Here is a 19,751-nt window from a genome sequence, read left to right as displayed (position 1 = left end):
CTTAGTCTGCAATTCCAACTGGAATGACAACAGGCAGGTAGGGAATGGCATTGCATGCGAAGGACATATAACATTTAATGGCATAAAGTATTATGGGAGAAGAGAAAGCCAATGAACTTCATATGGCAGAAGTTGCACAACCAAGTAATAAAGATGTAGCACCAACTGCGCTACCAGTTCAGGGAGATTATAAAGTTGCAAATTTAGGAAAGGTAATAACAGTGGGGAACTGAAATCCCATGATATAAAGTGGACCCCATGTCTCATCAGAATGACATGGGAGAATTCCCCCCCCCACCCACCCATAGACTTCTTCTATGACCTACATGAAAATAAATCATTTTGGTGTGGTTTTCAGCAGTATAGAACATCCAGTTAGAACACTGGCCCAGGCTGCCCAGGGAGGTTGTGGAGTCTCCTTCTGTGCAGACATTCCAACCCGCCTGGACACCTTCCTGTGTAACCTCATCTGGGTGTTCCTGCTCCATGGGGGGATTGCACTGGATGAGCTTTCCAGGGCCCTTCCAACCCCTGACATTCTGGGATTCTGTGGTATCAGTAGGAAAGCCACTCTATGCATGCAATGCAATTATATTTCAACATTGTAGTTGAATACAGCAGGCCATAAAAATATTTGGCACATGGATAATGAATTTTAAGTGTAAAAATCCTGAAGCAATTCGTAATCCTCCCAACCCATTTCCCCTCAAAGAAACCCAGACAAACACAACCCTAAAAGGTTCAATGCAAAAAGCAAAAAGATTGCAACAGCTTGGAGGCTGTTAAATATAAAACCACCAGCCCCCTCCCCGAAAAAATTCTGTATTAAAAAACAAACAATGAATACAACACAAACAGAGGTAAAACATTCACCACAGTTAGAAGAGAAAACAAAAGTAGTTGAAATAATATCCGAGTCCCAGCAACCAAAGCCTCCACCCTCCATGACTGAGTGGGGACGTCAAGGAGGGCATCAGACAGGTCAGCTTTGAAAAACAGAAAACTCGCCTCATGACAACAGAAGAGATTATAAAGCAACAGGTAGGACAAAAGTAAACAGTAAATATAGAACAAAAATATTTGGGTAGCACCTTGCAAAGTCACTTAACTACATCAAAAGCAGAAAAACAACTAGAAAAACCAGTGGGATCTCTTTCAGCACAAGCTGAAAAAGCTCACTCACCACTGCTCCCAGTCTTTACTGGTGAAGCAACTGGGAAAGACTTGCACACCTATCTTTATAGTCTATAGGCGAGAGGGACTAGGTCACTTGGAATGAAGTACAGATGAAGCATTAGGCTGAACACACAAGTTAGACACTGTTCACCCAGACCGGGCATTTACTGGACAGGTCCAAACCGGACCCTGATGGGCAACAGGCTGTCAGTGCAACCCGGCGAGCACAAAACACCGGACAGAGACTGGTGCTACAGAGAAACAAATGGGATTTCCATACCTGCAAAGTAACAATGGGTCAGATTACTGGGCACATAGACAACCATGGTCTGTCTCCTTCTGTCAACGGAAATCCTACCAGGAGCAGAACTCTGCCCCCCAGCTGGTGCCAGCTTACAGAGCCCTTTGAATGTGGGGAGTGAACTGTTGGATCCACTGAATATCTGGGTTGAACACCAGATAGTCTTATAGAAGGGATCAATCAGGATTATTTTGGAAAAAACTTGTAAGTGTAATCTTCAGCCACCCAAAAGGGGCTCGAGACTGTGTGACAGCCTCACATTTCTCTGCTACACATTGCAGGTTCCCGGCAAACTTCACCACCTTCAAACCGCAATGCACAGGTTTGCTGTACATGGCAATGTTTTCAACTACGTGCTTAAAAGCACTAAGACACACCTAGAGGAACTCAGGGGGGGAAAAAAAAAATCCCATAACCTTGTTTAGGCTTACATTCCAGCCTGTAAGCTTTGTTCTGGTGACTGGGGAATTGGATGTAGGGCAAACAACTGGCAACACTGCAAACAGCAGATACACGAAAGCAAGTTTGTCATATGTAGTTGCTTTTCCTTCCACAGCTTCTGGATGTACTTGCAGGCACCAATCTACATACCGATGGTGTCAAAAGCTGGAAAAAGCCATTGAGATGAGCCCACAAGAAAAAAATCAGGTTGAAACTCAAGTATTTCTCTCCACTGGTACCTTTGGCACTGTTAAAGACAATAGCAGGCTACTGGTCTCAACAGGAGAGCAATTATATTTTCAAAGCAGAAAACAAATCCAGGTCAAAGCAACTTAAACTGCAGTTCTTGGCAGCCCAAAATTAATAACGGCTGTTTGCAAGGATCCCATCTCTTCCCAGACGGCACAGAAGACCCGATCCCTTTGGCCAGCTCCAGCATTCAGTGTGCGGAAAGACTCAGCAAAAACACTCTTACAACTCAGCAAAAAATATAATGTAACAAAAAGCAGCAGAGTATCTGCTGCTGACTTATCAAGCAGAAACAGCACAGCAAGCATCCCCTGATCAATGCAGGTCCCACAAGCGGGGGTGTGGGGCACACACACGAGCTGGATTTCTGCGCCACAGACACGCAGTCTCACCCTAAAGATGCACTGAACTCACATCGCTTCCCCAAACCAGGAGACTATTGCCGCACCATTAATTGTGTCTGCAATATATTCAGTACGTGAGTGAAGTCACATTGTGAAACTACAGTCCAGTTCTATAATGTCATTCAGGTGCCTCGCAGGATACAAATACAGTGCATGAGACAGTCAGCTACTCAACACTAACAATACTAAAGGAAAACAAAATTGTGGAAGACCTAGAATTAACCTCAGGCAGAGAGATGACAATGTTTCCACAACAAAGCTTAGACATTTCTTTCTAAAATTAAATATTCTCTCAAACACCGCACGTGATACAAACAGTCTCTGCTAACTATGTACAGAACACCTTCACTAAGAGCCCTTTGAATGTCAAAACTGAATTTCAAAACCCATCTCCTCGGCCTGGAAACCCTGGAAAATAACCAGGGTGCATTTTAATTCTGATGCATTAAAACCTGTGTGTTCATGTTTTGGCTTGTTTTGCTTCACTAGATACTGTTTTATGAAAGCAGAAAGCCAACTACATTTTCAATCTAACTTTGCAAATTACACAACATTTCTGAAGCTCTCTAACACAAAACTACAGCTACACTGCACCAGCAAACTATACATAGCCTTTCAAAAGTAGCACCGGAGTTCTCTATAAATACTGCATGCTACAACTCTGTCACAAAACATGTCGTATAAAATTGCTAGTTTTGTTAAAGATAGTTATTTGGTATACTACCAAAAGACCCCAACAACTTACATCAGCAGATCCCACACAACCATAATTCAATCGTTATTCTGGTAATTAACTGAAATAAAACATCTGTGGACCAAATCACTGACCTAAAGGGCGATACTATTTTGTTGTTATTAAATCTGTACATTGCTTAGTCAATGAAGTTTCTAAAGGCCGAACCACTGAATACGTATCTTTATTTGAGAAGACTAGAGATTCAACCATCCTACTATTTTTAAAATCAACACACTGATGATGGTAAAGGGCTTTTAAAGCACTAAGAAAAAGGCTATAAATTCCTCAAAAACAAAGAGGTCTAAGTTGGTCCTTTTTGGATTTCTCAGTGCAATGCTTCAAGCTGCCAAACCTCCTATTTTCACCTCTTCCAGGGCAGAAAAGTTCAACTGTTCTCTCAGTCGTTGCCCAGGCTCCAACTCTAATTCACCAGCCAAGGCAGCTGAAGGTTGGTACCTATTTTTCTTTGGGTAACCTGTGACAGGTGGGTCTGCATTGTGATCAGCAAGCTCGACTGAAAACTGAAGCGTGGATTTACATCCGTGGCCTTGCTCAGGTACAGCATCATACATGTGAGTGGGAGGTGGCATGTCCCACCGCAGGTCACCTCACGGGGTGAGGCCAAACTCTTCCTCTGAGCATCGGTTCGTTTCAGCTCCTTCGAGGCTGCCACTCCCTGGGGAAACAGAAGAACCACCATGCAAAACCACCAACAAACATGTTATCAGCTGTGGAAGCTATAACCACCTTACTCTCTCACTTTGCTGGTTTGGCTTGGGTTTTGTTTGTTTGTGGGTTTTTAAAGAAACAAATGCATGCCACACAAACACACATAAAAAAAACCCAGCCCCTACACACACAGCAGAAAACCCATCAAAACCCAGCTTTGCTTAAGAGTTGTTCACGTATCACAATTTCAAACCCGATCAGTTTGAAGTCTTCTGCCATCTCACAGTAAATGTGGGGGCCCTGACTTGCCCAGACACCCCAGGGTAACCTGTCAGTTCAGCTCCCTGATACCCCCTTTACAGAACCTGTGCTCCTAAACTGCTCCATTTCTTTGCCATCATGGATTGCTGTGCAAATCAAAATCCACTTTGTTAGCTGGCTGAAATCAAGCAGTAAAGTCACCAGCATCACTATTTCAAAAAATTTACTGCTTAACAAATACTTGGTTTGCCATGTGAATTGTCATTTCCTTGGGTTTTATTTTGGCAACCTTCTTATTAACAGCAAAGGTACTGTGTTCAGAAAAGCAATATCCCAATTCCCTGTTCAACATGAACTATTACTGAGTTATGGCTCAGTGCCAATTCAGTGAAAAATTTATATATACACACACCATTCTCCGAATGCATTACCTCCACGGAACTCTGTTATTGACCATTTGCCTCTATTCATCTCTACCTCTAGAAACACATCAATCTTATTCAAGCCAAAAGCAGGATGGAAAGAACAGTAAAAGTTTCTTTGCCAAAGCAAACCAGTTTATTAGAAAACAAACCCCACTTACGAATTTAGTAATGCTGCTAGACCCAAACAGGTCACAGCCAACTGGGGCATCTCTGAGCCCACACGGAAAATAATCTGCTCAAAAATAAATCATTCCACTTTCTATGAGAAGCTGCCCACAGAGAGTTCATCTAACAGTCCTCAGAGAGAAGATAATAAACTTCATCTATTATCACTATTCTCCAATAACAATCTTTCCTTTAAAAGAAAAAAGAAAAGCAAAGCGGTGACACAGTTTAAGAGACCTATCCCCATATCCAGACACAGAAGCTATTTATTACTGACAGCACTGAACTTCTATGTCAGAAGTATCTGTGGATCATTACTAACTACTATGGCTGTACAAGAGGCCATGAACAGTTTGCCAACATCTGCAAGTGTCAATTAAAAAAACAAAAAAAAAAAAGAGGGATTTTAAGGCTAGAAATAAATTAACAGTAAGATGATACAGAGAACAATGCTTTGTTACAATAGCCTGATAACTGGAGACTTGACAGCAAAACTAACGTTTTCATTCTTGAAAACTTCATCACCAGCATTTCTCAATCTAGAACACAGTACCAAAGCAGGAGCCACTTAGAGACCAGGATTATTGCGACCCATCAGTCCCCTCGCACAGGCGGGACCACGAGGAGGAGGAAAAACCCACACCGATGTCTAAAGCCCAAGTCCACTCCAATAAACTCACTACCAAAGTCCATGCATCATGTATTTCTCATCATAAAGTGATCAAGATCTAGCTAAACTATTTGTATTGCTTGCCCCCACTAATCCTACTAAAGGTTACTATAAAGCCACACTGTTCCAGTAAGTAGAAACCTTATGCTCTAAATATAAAACTTCTTCACAGTCATTTTACATCCTTTCGTTCTTCTGGTAGTACTGGCATCTAGTTTAACCAGTTAATTTGTGTCCCTTTGTCTTTCTCTTCCTATATACACAAACATATGTGGACACATGCACTAGTATGTATACACACGTATACATACACACCAATCAAACTGTGCACCTCTCGGGTATGTTGTGATCCCCCAGAGCAGCCCAGCTCTTCTCATCTCCCGGTCACACAGAAAGACACGACTGCTCTGGGAAGACACACACATCTCTACACAGCTGCTGCCCCAGTAACCTTGCCACAACTCAGCAGAGCTGTTCTGCGTTCCCTAAGATGTCACTCTCATGAAATTAGCACTTTAATAACCTTGGCTGCAAGCACTCTGTGTGGCAAAGCAATATCCACGTGCTCACAACAAGCTCTGCCTTCCAGGAAGCTGTCAAAGCCCAGTCAGATCACAAACATCTAAGGCATATCCTGCAAGGTACAGAAACATACGTGCAGGCCGTCAGGACAGCAGGAGTGAAGAGACAAAAGCAACAAATATCTCACCAAATAAATGTGTATGGCCACTGGAGCAGGGGGGTATCGCATGGAAGAAATTAAGCCCTTTACATCGATCCCTTTTGCCAAGATGCCAGTTACGAAAATGCTGGGCTTTTTGAAAGGTCATATGGGTAGCCAGGAGATACCTGCTGTGCTTCACACCAGCACCAGCACACACCACAGCACTGACAGTCAGCGAATCTCCAGAGCATTTCAATCCAAGCTCAAATCATTCACTATGTGCTATCTGAATGCAGCACCAGGACCAACTTAACAGCTACATTCCATTTTATAGCTATTGCACTCCCTAACACTTTGTTATTAAGGACATGCTTCTGAGAATCTGTGAATTAACTGCAGCAGAGCTGCCCTGTCTTGTTATTCAAATGCAAGCTTTGCAATGCTAAACTGGGTACCAATATAATACTCCGCACCGTAGGAGCATAAACATCATAAAAAAGGTCAAGCATTTTCATAATGCTTTGCTAATGAGGGTCAGGGCCTGACTGGACTTGTTGTGGCCTCCAGCCTAGCAACAGTTTCTGTATTGGCTCAACTCTGACAAGTCTACTATTATTTTTAAATAATTTGCATCTTTCCTGCCTTCCGTAGAGACTTTTACCACAGAAACCACCAGTATGTGGCTCAAACAACTTCTGTGTCAGCATACCGCACTTCTGCTTCTGAAGACAATAATTTGATGCTATGGAAAACACACGGCTAACTGTAAACAAGTATTTAATGTACAAATAGAGAGCTTGGGATACTGAGTTAGCTCCATTAAATATGGTAAGAGTCTCGAGAGAACCAAAAACTACAGATTAGGTAAATATATTTCATTCACTGACTAGTCACAGCCCAGATCTGTAAACCAAAAAACTGAGCCAGCCCAGACTTCCGAGCTTTTCTCTCTTGGTTCTCAACTATCTGGAGATGGGCAGTTAAAAGGATGTTTAGGGTTTGATAACACAACTGTCCATACACTTAGAGATGATACCTACTTGTTTCTTAACAGATACGACAAAAAAGCACCAAGGGTAGATCCCTTTTGTTTTAGCATTCAATGCTAAATGACATTACAATTATAACGGTGTCATCAGAAACAACACGTTTAACTCATAGCTGAAGAACAGGCAGAGCTTTGCGCTCTTTTAGTGACTCTAAACAAAATATTTGTATTCTTAAATCATTAACTTCGCGATAATTTCCAGCAAAGAATATTAGAGTTAAATGTACATGTGAAGTAAGTCAAATCCAGACCCAAACCACATTTTTCTCAGAGGCAGACAGGTTAAACAGGAATACATGACATCAAAAACAATGCCAAAATTTGAATTTGCAAAATCCACAGAAATCTTATCAGAGTAAAAGAAAACATGGCAAAAATATGAATGTAACTCCAACAAAGGAGGCAATAAAAATGAGCGACCGGACTGATGTCACAGGGATAGGCGGCTGCCGACTCCTCCTCACCTGCCAGGGGTATGAGAACAATTCTGCAAAACTAGTATTGCAGTGAATCAGAGCATCTATTAAAACTTCGTGGTGACTGCTTTTAGGTGAAGAAACAAACAGGGTCCATCCTTAAGACTGTCTCTGATGTGATCTCCCGTACTAAAAGAAACTGCCTCATTTGGACATAAGAACAGCTCACTAAAATGAGTTTATGAAGGAAAGAGTCCTCAATGACAGTCAACCTAATTTGGAGTTTGTCACAGTAATATCTTCTCCATTCACCAGTTGTATCAGATTACAAACCTCCTGGCACAGGTAAGTTCTTTCTGAGGCCACACAGCCTTATCCCTTTTCCTCCTCTGCTGTACCGAGATGCATTCACCAGTCCTGCTTTCAAATATGCTGGGCATTCCCCGCTCATGCCAGCCAAAATACACAGTTCTGCACTGCACTGTATTTTAAATTGATGGCAGAACGCCACTCTGAAAGAACCACCACTTCATATTCCAGCATTTCATATTCAACAGTATCGACTGTGTCAAGCCAGAGGAAAATACTGAAGCTTATAACAAAACCACACGACATACACATGAAAACCAGGATGGAGTCAGACAGACACACAGACACGGGAGAACACTTCGCTGTCTGCATGTTTTGTTGCTGTGTTTTTTGTTTTATGACAGGTGGTCATCTTTAGCCATGACCAAGCAATCATTATAGCTGTTGTGTAATGTTACTAAGTGTGACAACAAATATAAATTATTGCACAGAGCCTGCCAGGCAAGTCTCCCCTGCCACACAACCAAGTCCTGCAGAGAAAAAGCACAATTTCAACTGTCTGACATCAAGAACAGTAAGGTCAATAGGTACAGATGAACTCGGAGCAGGAATTGCAGAAGAATGTTGGGTTTTTTTAAGACCACATGAAGTTCATACTTTGGGGTAAGCTTCTAGGCAAAGTTTCATAAAAATGCTTGTAAAGAAACATATACCACAAGCACAAGGCTCCAACTTTAAACATTACAATACATTGTCGAGACTAAAACAGGAAATCAGGCTGCAGCCAAAAGCAAGAAATTGAGAAAAGTATGCAATCCTATCAACTTGCAAGTCATAACACTTTTATTTACATGTACGTGTAAGCATATGTACACACCTACAGACAAGCCTGATCTTTCTTCAGTGCTTTGAAAGAGAACATCAGACAGTAATTCAGCATTTTGGCAAAAGAAAAAAAACCACCACCACACAGTACAGGAAGATTCTAAACTATTTCCACCTAAATTACTAGCAAATCACACCATGTAGTAACTAAGGCCAAAAAACGGACAGTCAGTAACAAACCCTAGAATCATTTCTTTACTACAGGGTCAACTTACACTCACTCTGAGCAGTCAGAGCTTTCTTTGAGAGTGTAAAAACTAAAGGGCACAAAATTAGTGTCGGATTTTTAAACTGTATTGGATTTAAATGTCTCAGAACTTCACTAAGGAAGAATTAAAGTAGTGTAGTATTACTATCTCGTAGCCTTCTAGAGTATGTAAATTGACAGATCTTAGACTCAAATCCACAACGAAACACAAAGGTCAGGCACATCAACACCACGCATATCTGTATCTCTGTCCTGTAGCCAAACGGAACAGTTGTTGCAAAATATACCAAGTCATCAATGAAGAAAGGAAGTGATGGATTTCCAAGCTAAATCTATAGGTCAAGACTAGGTATCACCTAGAAAATATTTTAAACCAGAGGCCTTCAACCACATAAGATGGTCAAGCCATACAGATGACTCCCGTGCAGAAGAACCTGGTTGCCAGCGACATTTCTCATCTGACGGCCGGAGCCTCTGCATGTACACCACTTCTATTACACCCCAGGTATGCACATCAGCTGTACACACCATTCAGTGCCTCTGGCAGAGCCCCCCAAACGAGGAGGAGATGAGCAAGCCATCATCCAGGCATTTGCTGCAAGGCACTTAGGGTAAACATCTTTCCCAAGAGCTGCTCGGGCGGATGGGAAGCAAGGCACGGGCTGCATTAGCCACTCCAGCTGCAAAATCTTTTTCTCTGTTACCATGAACCAGATGACAGGGGCAGAACAAACAATTCCCCTTACAAACTGTGTCAAGTACGGGTGGCCACCACTAAAATAGTGCTGTTTGCTAGCAGGTGACCTTCAGGAAAGGACTGTAAGAAGTAAACTGCCGGCAAATGAGTTAACCTGCTGGACTGCCATACAACATCCTCCCCACAAAGATGCTGACATTAAGCACGCAAGCTGGAGAGCTTAAGGCAGACACAGTGCAGGATCAAAACTCAGAAGAGTGATTTCTGCGTGCCAAGGGAGATCTTTATAGTGATCAGAGACATGAGAATCTTCAAGAAAAAGTCCTCACTCCCCACAGCACAGCTCTGACTGAACTTCTCTTTGCACACTGACCCTCCCCATCCTGTCAACAACCTCCTTGCACACGCTTGCGCTTCCACTCAAACTTTCCTACTAGAAGAAAAATAGTAGTGAGTAGCATGAACCTTGAGCCTTTACGCACTGGTGGGCAGCCCTTTCCCACAATGGAATGCAGGACATGGTATTGTTTTCACTGATCACAGAGGCACAGGGTGTGTTGCACAAGACCAAACCAGAAAGGAAATAAAGGCGTTTGAGTTATTTGTCAGAAAGGTAAGAAACACAGAAAAAAAAATCTACACAAATAAGTGGGGTAAAATGTTTTAGAACTCCTCCTGCATTCCCTTACAATTTATTTCTATCGCCACTTCTAAAAAACCTGCTTTTAAGCAGCTGCGGTGTTCCATAACTTTACTCATCAAATGGAGTTTCAAGAACAGCGTCTGAATGACACTTCGTACAAGTGACAATTTTTGTTTGAGGCAGCAATTTTAAAACTCTGCATCAGCTTCCACACCTCCAAGATATTTTTTATATTCCTTCCACAGCCTGAGAGCCACCACACCGGTAGAAGCAAGAGGAAAGCACATGCCCTGAAGAAGGGGTGGCTTAGAGAGCGACCCAAAGGGAAGTGAAATTGTAAGTACAAGAAGCTCTGCTATTCATACAGTGATAGAATAAAGTGTTAGCAGATCAGTGGAAGCCTACAAGAGAAGAGGAAGCCTGTGGCTGGAAGGATTTTCTTATTCTCACCACTGCTGGACAGATTCAGTATCTTCCAGCTGTCTTCTTTTGACTCCATGAGTCATTCTCTCCAAGCCAACAGCTCCCAAGCAATACCCACCACCAACACCCCATACCCTGTGCACTCAGAGATACAAACATGCCAGCTATTTCACCCATGCTAGAGTCCAAAACCTGCACCCTTTCAAACAGGCATTTTGTCTCATTCCTACTAACTGCTCCAAATTTCCTTCCCTTTGAGCCCTGCCGTGGTCCCCGTCTTGACATCAAAAAGTTACGAAAATCCAGAGGTGTCACAAGCAGGTTTTGTTCAAAAGACAACACACCAGAACCTTGTCCAAGTGATTCAGCCACCTGCTTTTCTTTGATCATGCCCAGTTTCATTGTTCAAAGACCTGCAAGGAATGTGAGTCATGCTTGTGTGAGGGTACCTACTCACAAGTCTTCCGTCCTTCCTGTAATTAATGTCATTTTTAAAAATATTTCTAAAATTCACATACAAACACTTACTTTAGACTACTACTCTTAGAACAGATATTTTGGTCTATGGACAAAACTTCCAAAAGGATTCCAGGCAGAAAGCTGCAACATACATTCACTGAAAACTGCCAGACTTCATGCAGGTTTCTTTGCAGCACAGGATGAAGCTCAGCTTCAAAGACAACATCGTACCTTTGTGAGCTACCCAGTTATCGATAAGACTGCCTGCAAACCTTTTGAATGCTACAAGTCATCCTGCCTCTGAACACTTAGCACGGGCAATTTATTCACCGACCTAGAATTTCACAGGTAATACCAAAGAACTTTTTCGAAGTTGCTTCCCCAATTGCACAAACATAATTAGCTCACAAGGCTGCTGAAAGCAGCAGTTCTGCCATCTGTCTGCTTGTTCCCACCTCACACTTGTGCAGGCACAAGTGTTTGTGAAGCCACGCAACGAACTAGAGGGAACCGAGCTCTGTGAAAACTAACCAGGGAAAAAAATCAAGTTACAACCAGATCATTTCTCAATCTGTACAACTGTGCATGCTGGCACAAGGATGGGAATAAGCAGAAATGATACCAGTAATTTTAACGGCAGTGCCCTTTTCAGAAGTCCATTGATGCAGCAACTTTTCACCAGGTCTAGCAACTAAATCCAAAGAACATTTTAGGGACACATATGAATTTTGGAAAAATACAAATTTTTTTACTTAATTTGCTATTGTTTTGTTATTAAAAGTAAGAAGCAGGAAAAGAAAGGTGAAGTGATCTACTGGTTACGAAGAGGAATCAAAGTGCTTACTGGATAACACTTCAGTGGCGAGATCTTCACCCCTGCCTCAGTTTCCTCCACTAATAAAACACAGACAATAGCACTAAGCCGTTCAACAAAACATTCTGCAATACAATTAAAAACATAATAACAACAAGGTAATACCATTACAGAGAGACACAGACAGAATTCAGTTCGCTTACAGCAATGAAAGAGTGAAACAGCACAACGCTGATGCTGTAACCTATAGTGGTCTGGGATGGAGAACAGATACAAGACAATGCAAAGCAGAACGGCCACTTAGAGCAACAGTTCCTAAACAGTTGGTATCTACAAAAGGACAGACATGGATTTACAAAAGACCTGGGTAAAGAAACTCACAGTGGAGTCTCCCTGCCCTCCTTTCATTATTGGTACTCTGATGTAATCACATAGGAGTTATGAAGAGCATATAGGGAAGACTTGCTGGGGTGGCAGGTTAAGTAGGAATCCACAGAGCTGGGTTGTCATGACAGCAGCTGAAAGTATGCAAGAGATGTATAGATCCTGGGTGTTAGAACAGCAAGGACTCCAAATAAGGTCATTAATACATTACATTATTTTAAACACTGAGAAACATACACCACATCTCATTAAGGAAACATGGTCTGCATGATAACTATTTTCATTGGTGAGGGTGCACAAGGGTTTGGGACATACACAAAAAATTCATATTAATTAAGTACTGACAAAGTACAGGTTCTCACAGATCCAACAGTCATGCTATACACGAGAGGAAACAAGTGACATGCACTCTGGTGGACCAACGCATTCGAGTCTCAGCTGAAGCTTGGAAACTCACCACATGAGCTCCATCCCATTTAAAAGCAAAGTAGAACAGCAGAAACTAATTTCGACAAGCCCTCACATTAACTTTGCATTCAAACAGCCTCGGAGCATGCAGCAACTCAGTAACTCATCCCAGCTGAGAGGAAGTAACTTCCTGTCAGAGGGAAGTTACTCCCTGCAGTGTGTGAAGCGGGGCTGCAGCAGCACGCCCGGCTCCCCGCACAGGCTGCAGGTGCTGACATGCCGGGCAACGCCGTCCCGGCGGGTCACCTGCCAAGGCAGGAGGGGATGGGGCTCAAGGCAGACACTGAACAAGAGTGGCCGGGGATGGGAATGAAGCAGGCCTTTGGTGGAGGCTTGGGAGGCAGAGGAGGATGGGAGTAACAGGTGTTTATGTGATCTGTTCAAAACTCTGGGAATTTGATGTGGTGGGTTACTCAGGAACCCGCGATGTCTAACATTGGGTGATCTTCAGGGGTCGTTACTAAGCAAGGACTCTGCACAGTTTGACACTAAAGTGGCATTACGAGTGCCTGGCACAGGGGACATACTGGTATACCAGTGCTCACAAATCCGGGATTTACACAACAGGTCTCTCACACTGGGTACTCACCATCCCACACTGGTGAAGCAGAGGCCCATACTCATGCAGAACACACGGACAGAGAGCCTGTCCAGTGAAGGGGTCCCAGTAAGGACTACTGGTGAAATGAGCATGGAGCGGTCTACTCAGGTGCCACTGAACACAGACCGGGAGCAGGGAGAGGGAGCCGAGCACGGGGCGCTGCGGGGAGCACCCACAGCCGGACATCGCCACAAAGCCCCGTGGAGCCCGCCCGGGGCACGGAGCCCAGCACGACCCGCTCGCACAAAGGCTCAGAGCACGGACGGCCCGAGGTGTCCGGGAACACGCAGGAGATGCCACTGGTGAGTCCCGTGCACCAGAGGGGCCGGGCGGGGGTCGCGCCGCGGGGGAGCCGGCGGCAGCGCGGAGCGCGGCGCCCTCTGAGGAGAGCAGGGCGCGGGAGGGCAGCGCGGCCCCCAGGGCGCGCCGGGGAGCCCGGCCGGCGCCCGCACGGCCGCGGGGCGGGGGCGCCCGCGGGCCAGGCCCCGGGACAGGCGGGCCAGGCGAGGACAGGGGCCGGGCGGCGGCGGGGAAGGTGGCGGGCGAGGAGGCGAGTGCCGGCGGGGCGCCCGGGCGGGACGGGCGCGCACGAGGCGCCCACGAGGGCGGGCCGGGGCACGGCGGCGGCGATACTCACTAGGGGTCGTTGGTGAAGCGGGGGCTCCGCGGGGGCTGGTAGCCGTACAGGTGACAGTAGAGCACATCGAAGCAGAAGCAGCACATCTCGGCCGACACCACCATCTTCCTGCAGCCGGGCCCACCGGAGCCGGCGCCGGGGGAGGAGAGCAGCGAGGCGGCCGGCGGGGAGAGGCCGGCGGGGCCCCCGCCGCAGCTGGGCGGCAGCGGCGGGGAGAGGGCGCAGCCGGCGGCGCCCCCCGCCAGCCCCCCAAGGCCGTTGAGGCGGGGGCCACCTGGCGGGGGCAGCGCCCCCGGCTCGCCCCCCGCCGCCGCCGCCCCGCCGCAGTGGGAGCCGCTGCCGCCGCCTCCCGGGCCGGCCGAGCCCGACGGAGGGGAACTGGAGAGTTTCTGCTTCTTCACCCCGCAGCAACCCGCCGCCATCTTGGAGCCGTCTCCCCCCACGCAGCGCTTCCGACCCATGGCGGGGGGGCCGGCCGACCGGCCGGGGGACGTGCGGCGGCCCGCTCCGCCTCCTGCCGGGCCCGCTCCGCCTGCAACGGGGAGGGGGCGGGAGAGAGGCGGCGGGAAAGGGGGAAGAATGAATGGGGAGCAGGAAGGAGAGGAAGATGGAGGGGGGGGAGAGACAGAAAGAGCTGCGTTAGAGCGACCCGGTGAGTGGCCCCGGCTGGCAGGGCCGGCTGAGGGGGCAGCGCGGCCCGCAGGTGTGGCGGGGCCTGCCGGCCTTTCCCCTCCCCTCCGCACTCCGGGCCACCCCTCCTGCCTTCCCCCCGTGCTCTTTCTCCTCCTTCTGCTAGGGAAGTGGAGCAACTCCACCTCGTGTGCTAAAAAAAAGAAAAATAATGATAATAATAATAATAGATCCACAAACCCGAGCTCTGCAGGAGCCGCGCGGCAGAAGCAAAGCCCTTGAGATGGTTAAAAACGCCCCGCTAAATAATTCAAGTGACCTGAGATGCCTTTCTCTTGGGAAGAGAAGGGAGGGGGGGAAATAAAAGAGGAAAAGCGAGGGGCTGTGCTGCAGTCGGCAGGAGTCTGCAGCGAGGGCTGGCACCTATTCAACGTGCAGTCGGGGTGGCTAAAAGCCACAGGCTTTAGATATATATAGTTTTTTTTTTTTTTTAATTACAGCTTTGGCGTTTACTTCCCATCCTGTAAGCAGCGGCTCAGAGCGCAGGCCCAGCTCCAGGGCAAGTGGCCGTGACCCTGTGCAACCACGGCCCTCAGTGCCCGCTGCCCCATGGCCAGGTCGGCGGGATGATGTGAGTTCCTGCGGTGCTTTGGGCTGACCAAGCTACTGGGGTGTGGAAGGGAATGTATTTCGTGTTAGCCTCATATATAGATCCATCTGAGTTTTTTGAGAGACTTGCAAACAGCCATAAAGTACTTCAAAAGCTCACACTGTATGTGTCTTTAGAAAATAACACCTCACCTGTCTGTTACGCAGCCATCTCTGGCATGGGACCTAACCAGCTGTTTAACATCGAATAGCAGCACTACAAGGAAGGCAAGGGAGTGAGGGCTGCCGCACAGAGTTAAAATAATATCACAAGTCTAGAGAGGCAGTCATTATCCAAGCAAAAATACAGTCTGCAGACTTTTCACAGTTGCAAACTACTCAGAGACTTGGTTTTACGTTTCTTGTTGGAAATGGTTTCTCCAGCATCTTCATGGTCTTAATTTTGTCTGGATCTTGAATTATCAGGGATATGAGGAGAGAAAATCCTTGGTTACTAGAGCTCTAATACTAATGGGTTAAAAAGCCCTTTGAGGGTTTCTGTCCAAATACTGGCCTAAACTTCTCTTGCCTTGACTGTGAATCATAGCCTGAGGTGAAACAGCTGCAGGGAATAACAGCAGACGGAAAGGAGAATTACATGGTGTAAAGCAGCCTTTTCCATTTTAAAATGTGATGTTTATGTTTGGAGCTGGAGAATACTTGAGAAGGAAACCCAGTTCCCCTCTCTTGAACAACTTTCAAGTTTCTTTCAAAACAAAGGCAGTGTTTTCCACTTAGGGGATTCATTTGTTTAAAATCAGTTAGCAGTGACACCTTCTGTTGCTTTTGGGAAAATAGTTTCTTCAGGTATTAAATTCTGGCTTTTTCTATTTTTGTTTTTTTACCATCCAACATTATTTAACACCAACATTTATTAAAGTATCAAGTAATTGCAAAAGCTTATGATATAGACACAAATATAAATTGTGTGAACTGCCCTGACACAGAGATTTGTAAGATTCAGTGTAAGTTTCAGAGCTAGGACTGATATCCTTATGCAATATCCAATCTACTTGTATTGCAATGGCCCCTGAATGAAAGGTTAGTTTAAATATATATTCATTAAAAACACATTTTTCCACCTCTGCAGATGTTCTTAGCTGTATTTGATTGTAGTTCTGCCCCTATTTTACCTCCATGCAATGTAATGTGTACAGAATCTCTCATAATGCATACCAAATCTCTTGCAAGGACAACAGCAAATATACAAACACAACTGTGGCAATTATTGTTTAGTGGAATCAGGAAAATATGATAATTCCATTATATATATATTATATTTTTATCAATTTCTTGAAGTGAACAGCAGACTTGCAAAACGTTTTTCAGTGGAACATTTCCATTTAAATTTGAAGAAGAGTTTATTCTTTGGCTAAGATGGCTTCGCTTAACTGCAACATCTGTTTCACTGGCCCTTTGCTTCACTTAGTCTCAAAGACCTTTACATTCCTTATTACAAGGAACACTAAATGTGTTCAGTTCCTTCATGTATATAGTGCTTCTATATTTTGCTAACTTTAGCAGATTTTCTCCTGTTGGTTGATGAATGCTGTGCCTCGTATCCAGTCCAATGTACTGAGTGAACTCAGTATAAACAAACTCTTTCAGCAGTACAAATGGAGTCAGTATGGCACTGCAGTCAGATGAGTTTAATTTAGGTGTGATGTAGCTCTCCTTTCCGACTCCAGCTGTTTAGCACTATTGCTCACCTCATGTTCTAAAGCCCCAGTGATTTTAGAATTGCCACTTGTTACAAGCGAGAGACCAACATTAATTTTGTAATTAAAAATCGCAAGCCGTGATTCTTGAAAAAAGTTGTTAGAGAAATGGTACGAAAACCAGAACTATTTGCAGAAATAGGTTTCTCCATGATCCAAAGCTGCTCTGAAGGATTGCCCTTCTTAAACAAAAAGATCAGTACAGCTGGTATCCAGAAGAAGAGGTATCCTAACAGACATGGGCCAATTCCCCTTTGAATTCAAGGTGAAATTTACACTGACTGTAGTAGAAGTCAGATTGTTCTCAAGCAGGCCAAAAGATGATCTGTGTTCTTACAATCTAATTACAAGACGAGAACAACCAGAACAAGGAAACAATGAGCCAAAATTGGGCTGCATCAGTAAGCAGGAGTGATATAATCCTTGTCTTATTAGTATCAATTCTTTTAATAGGCACTGTGACATGTGAGGGATTTAAAAGGGTACTTAGAATAGCGCGTTTAGGCTGTGGTTCCGTGTGCATTTCTGCAGTAGTAGTAATGTTGGTTTAAGCAGTTCTACCTCAGCTAATTGTTCTCTTTCCTGTCCCACCCATTCTGTTGCGTTCATGCAGCTGTTTGTGCAGATGTGAGGCAGAAAATCAAGCTGAAAAACAGTTATTCTTTTTCAGCCAAATCAGTTCTCCAGTCTGGTTGATCAGAGGGCCTACTGGAGTGGCTATACAAAACTGAGAATTAACAGCCTTCGGCAGCTTAAACAGTACTGGTGAAAAATGGGAAGATGCAGCCTAAAGTGGCATTGCATGTATTTATGGGGAAACTGTCAGAAAACACAGGCAAGTTTGAATTTTAAATATTAGGTGAAGAAAGCCAGTTGAGGAAAGAGATGAAAGATAAGGGGTGGATAAATGGCCTTGAAAGTGAAGGGAAGTAGTTTATGCTTGAGATTGTAGAAAAGTCAGAGCTAGGGAATGAAAGAAAGGGAAACAGAAAGCGCTTTTCAAAATATATAGTTTTCCACTGTCTTAGAACTAAAGGAAATGTTATACTACAGATAATTTTGGAAAAACCAAACTCCAAAAATTGAACAGTATAAACAGCTAGCATCTCTGTGAAGCTGTTAGTTATTATTCTAGTTAGTTATTACTCTAGAGTGGAGTCTGTACTTACATCTCTCAAAATTCAGGGGTTAAATTCTCTCTTTGTATTTTCCCATCCTAATGATCAGTTTTGGATGGGCCTGCCAATAAACTGGAAGATTTACATGCTGAGAATTCCTTTGGTCTGAGGATTTTCCACCCGCTATGGAGACAGTCTAGACAACCCTTCCCTTGCCCTGCAGCCTACAAGGCTGGGAAGAAAGTGGGTTTGCCTGTATTACTTTCTCACATTATTACCAAACTGGTCTATCACACTCTTGAGGCACATGTGAGTTTTCCTCAGTATATTCTGTTAGTGTTCTTCAGTACGCTCCCCGTCTCAGCTGTCCCCAGGAGAAATTAGATGCAGCTCTGAATCTAGGCCAGAAAGTGTCCACAAAATCCAATAAAGTTAATGCAAGTTAACTTGCACATGTCTGGGAACAGTAATTGTTCCTACCAGTTAGAGGCCATATCCTGCTATTGTTTCATATATCAAGCCCCTATTGAAGTCTCTTCTAAAAAATCTTGTACAAAAAGTCATCTCAGGATGTGATACCAGCCAGCAGACAAAAGGTCCTCGCATGTTGTGTTACTGGAATCCTGGCCTTGTTTCATATTTTGAGCTATGTTATAATTTCACCATAGTGTCAATCCAGTCTGTGTTATTTTAAAATTAACATTGTTTTACAGACATTTTTCACTCTTACACAAATTTAGGGTTTGGTCCTGTTAAGCCATCTGTGCATGGAGCTTGCACTGCAAAACTGGGCATCGGTTTGTTAAAAAATCACCCCAAACACCCAAAACAAACAGAAAACCTCCCACTAAATGAACCCCCCAAAACAAACAAGCAAGAAAATGAACGAGCAAAACCCCTGTGGTCTTTGTGTAACTAAATATCTAGGACAGGACAGTTTTCTAACTTGAGATAAAACATTAAATGTGTTGATGGAGTCAGGAGAGTTATTTAATTAAAAACCTAAGGATCAAAGCACTTGCAATAAATGAAAGGTGAGACTAGTAGTAGTTTTTAATGGAATTCTTTTCACTTAATTCTGTGAGCTGGAATGTTCCTCAAATATTGTGTTAATGCAATATCCTGTCCTTTTTGAATGTATGTTTTCATTGTACAGTGATAAAAGAAGATGTAGCTTATTCTCAGTATATATTCACCATGGTTTCATTGAGGTCAGTGGAGCTACAGTGATTTATGCTCGCTGATATATTAATAATAAGCCTTAGGACATATTTTTTGACATGGCTGTTTGTGGTTGGTCTCCTTCACAAAATATTTTCCACTACTGTAGAGCAACCATATGTATTAATAGCATTTCTCATTGCCGAAGAGTCTAAAGTGCTGGCTTTAAGAGTTTAAGTTAATAAATTCTAGAACAGTATATAGGTGTTCGTTTATCCAGTGCAGTCCCACAGCCACCCCTAAAGAAACCTAGCGACTATTTA

The 19,751-nt window shown here is 44.3% G+C and overlaps 1 protein-coding gene across 3 annotated transcripts in view; it reads right to left on the bottom strand.

The window, feature by feature from the left end:
• The window catches only part of AMMECR1 (AMMECR nuclear protein 1), a 92,168-nt gene that overhangs the window by 52,666 nt on the left and 19,751 nt on the right, over nt 1-19,751 (bottom strand). For all 3 annotated transcript variants that reach the window (XM_065077260.1, XM_065077259.1, XM_065077261.1), the window contains exon 2: nt 14,154-14,685. In XM_065077260.1, the coding sequence (XP_064933332.1) occupies nt 14,154-14,685 (532 nt within the window). The remainder of the gene's footprint in view (nt 1-14,153; nt 14,686-19,751) is intronic.

This window comes from Columba livia, chromosome 12 (assembly GCF_036013475.1).
Source record: "Columba livia isolate bColLiv1 breed racing homer chromosome 12, bColLiv1.pat.W.v2, whole genome shotgun sequence".
Taxonomy (NCBI): Eukaryota; Metazoa; Chordata; class Aves; order Columbiformes; family Columbidae; genus Columba; species Columba livia.
Note: the sequence above shows the minus strand (reverse complement) of the source record. Positions and strands in the feature narration are given on the sequence as shown.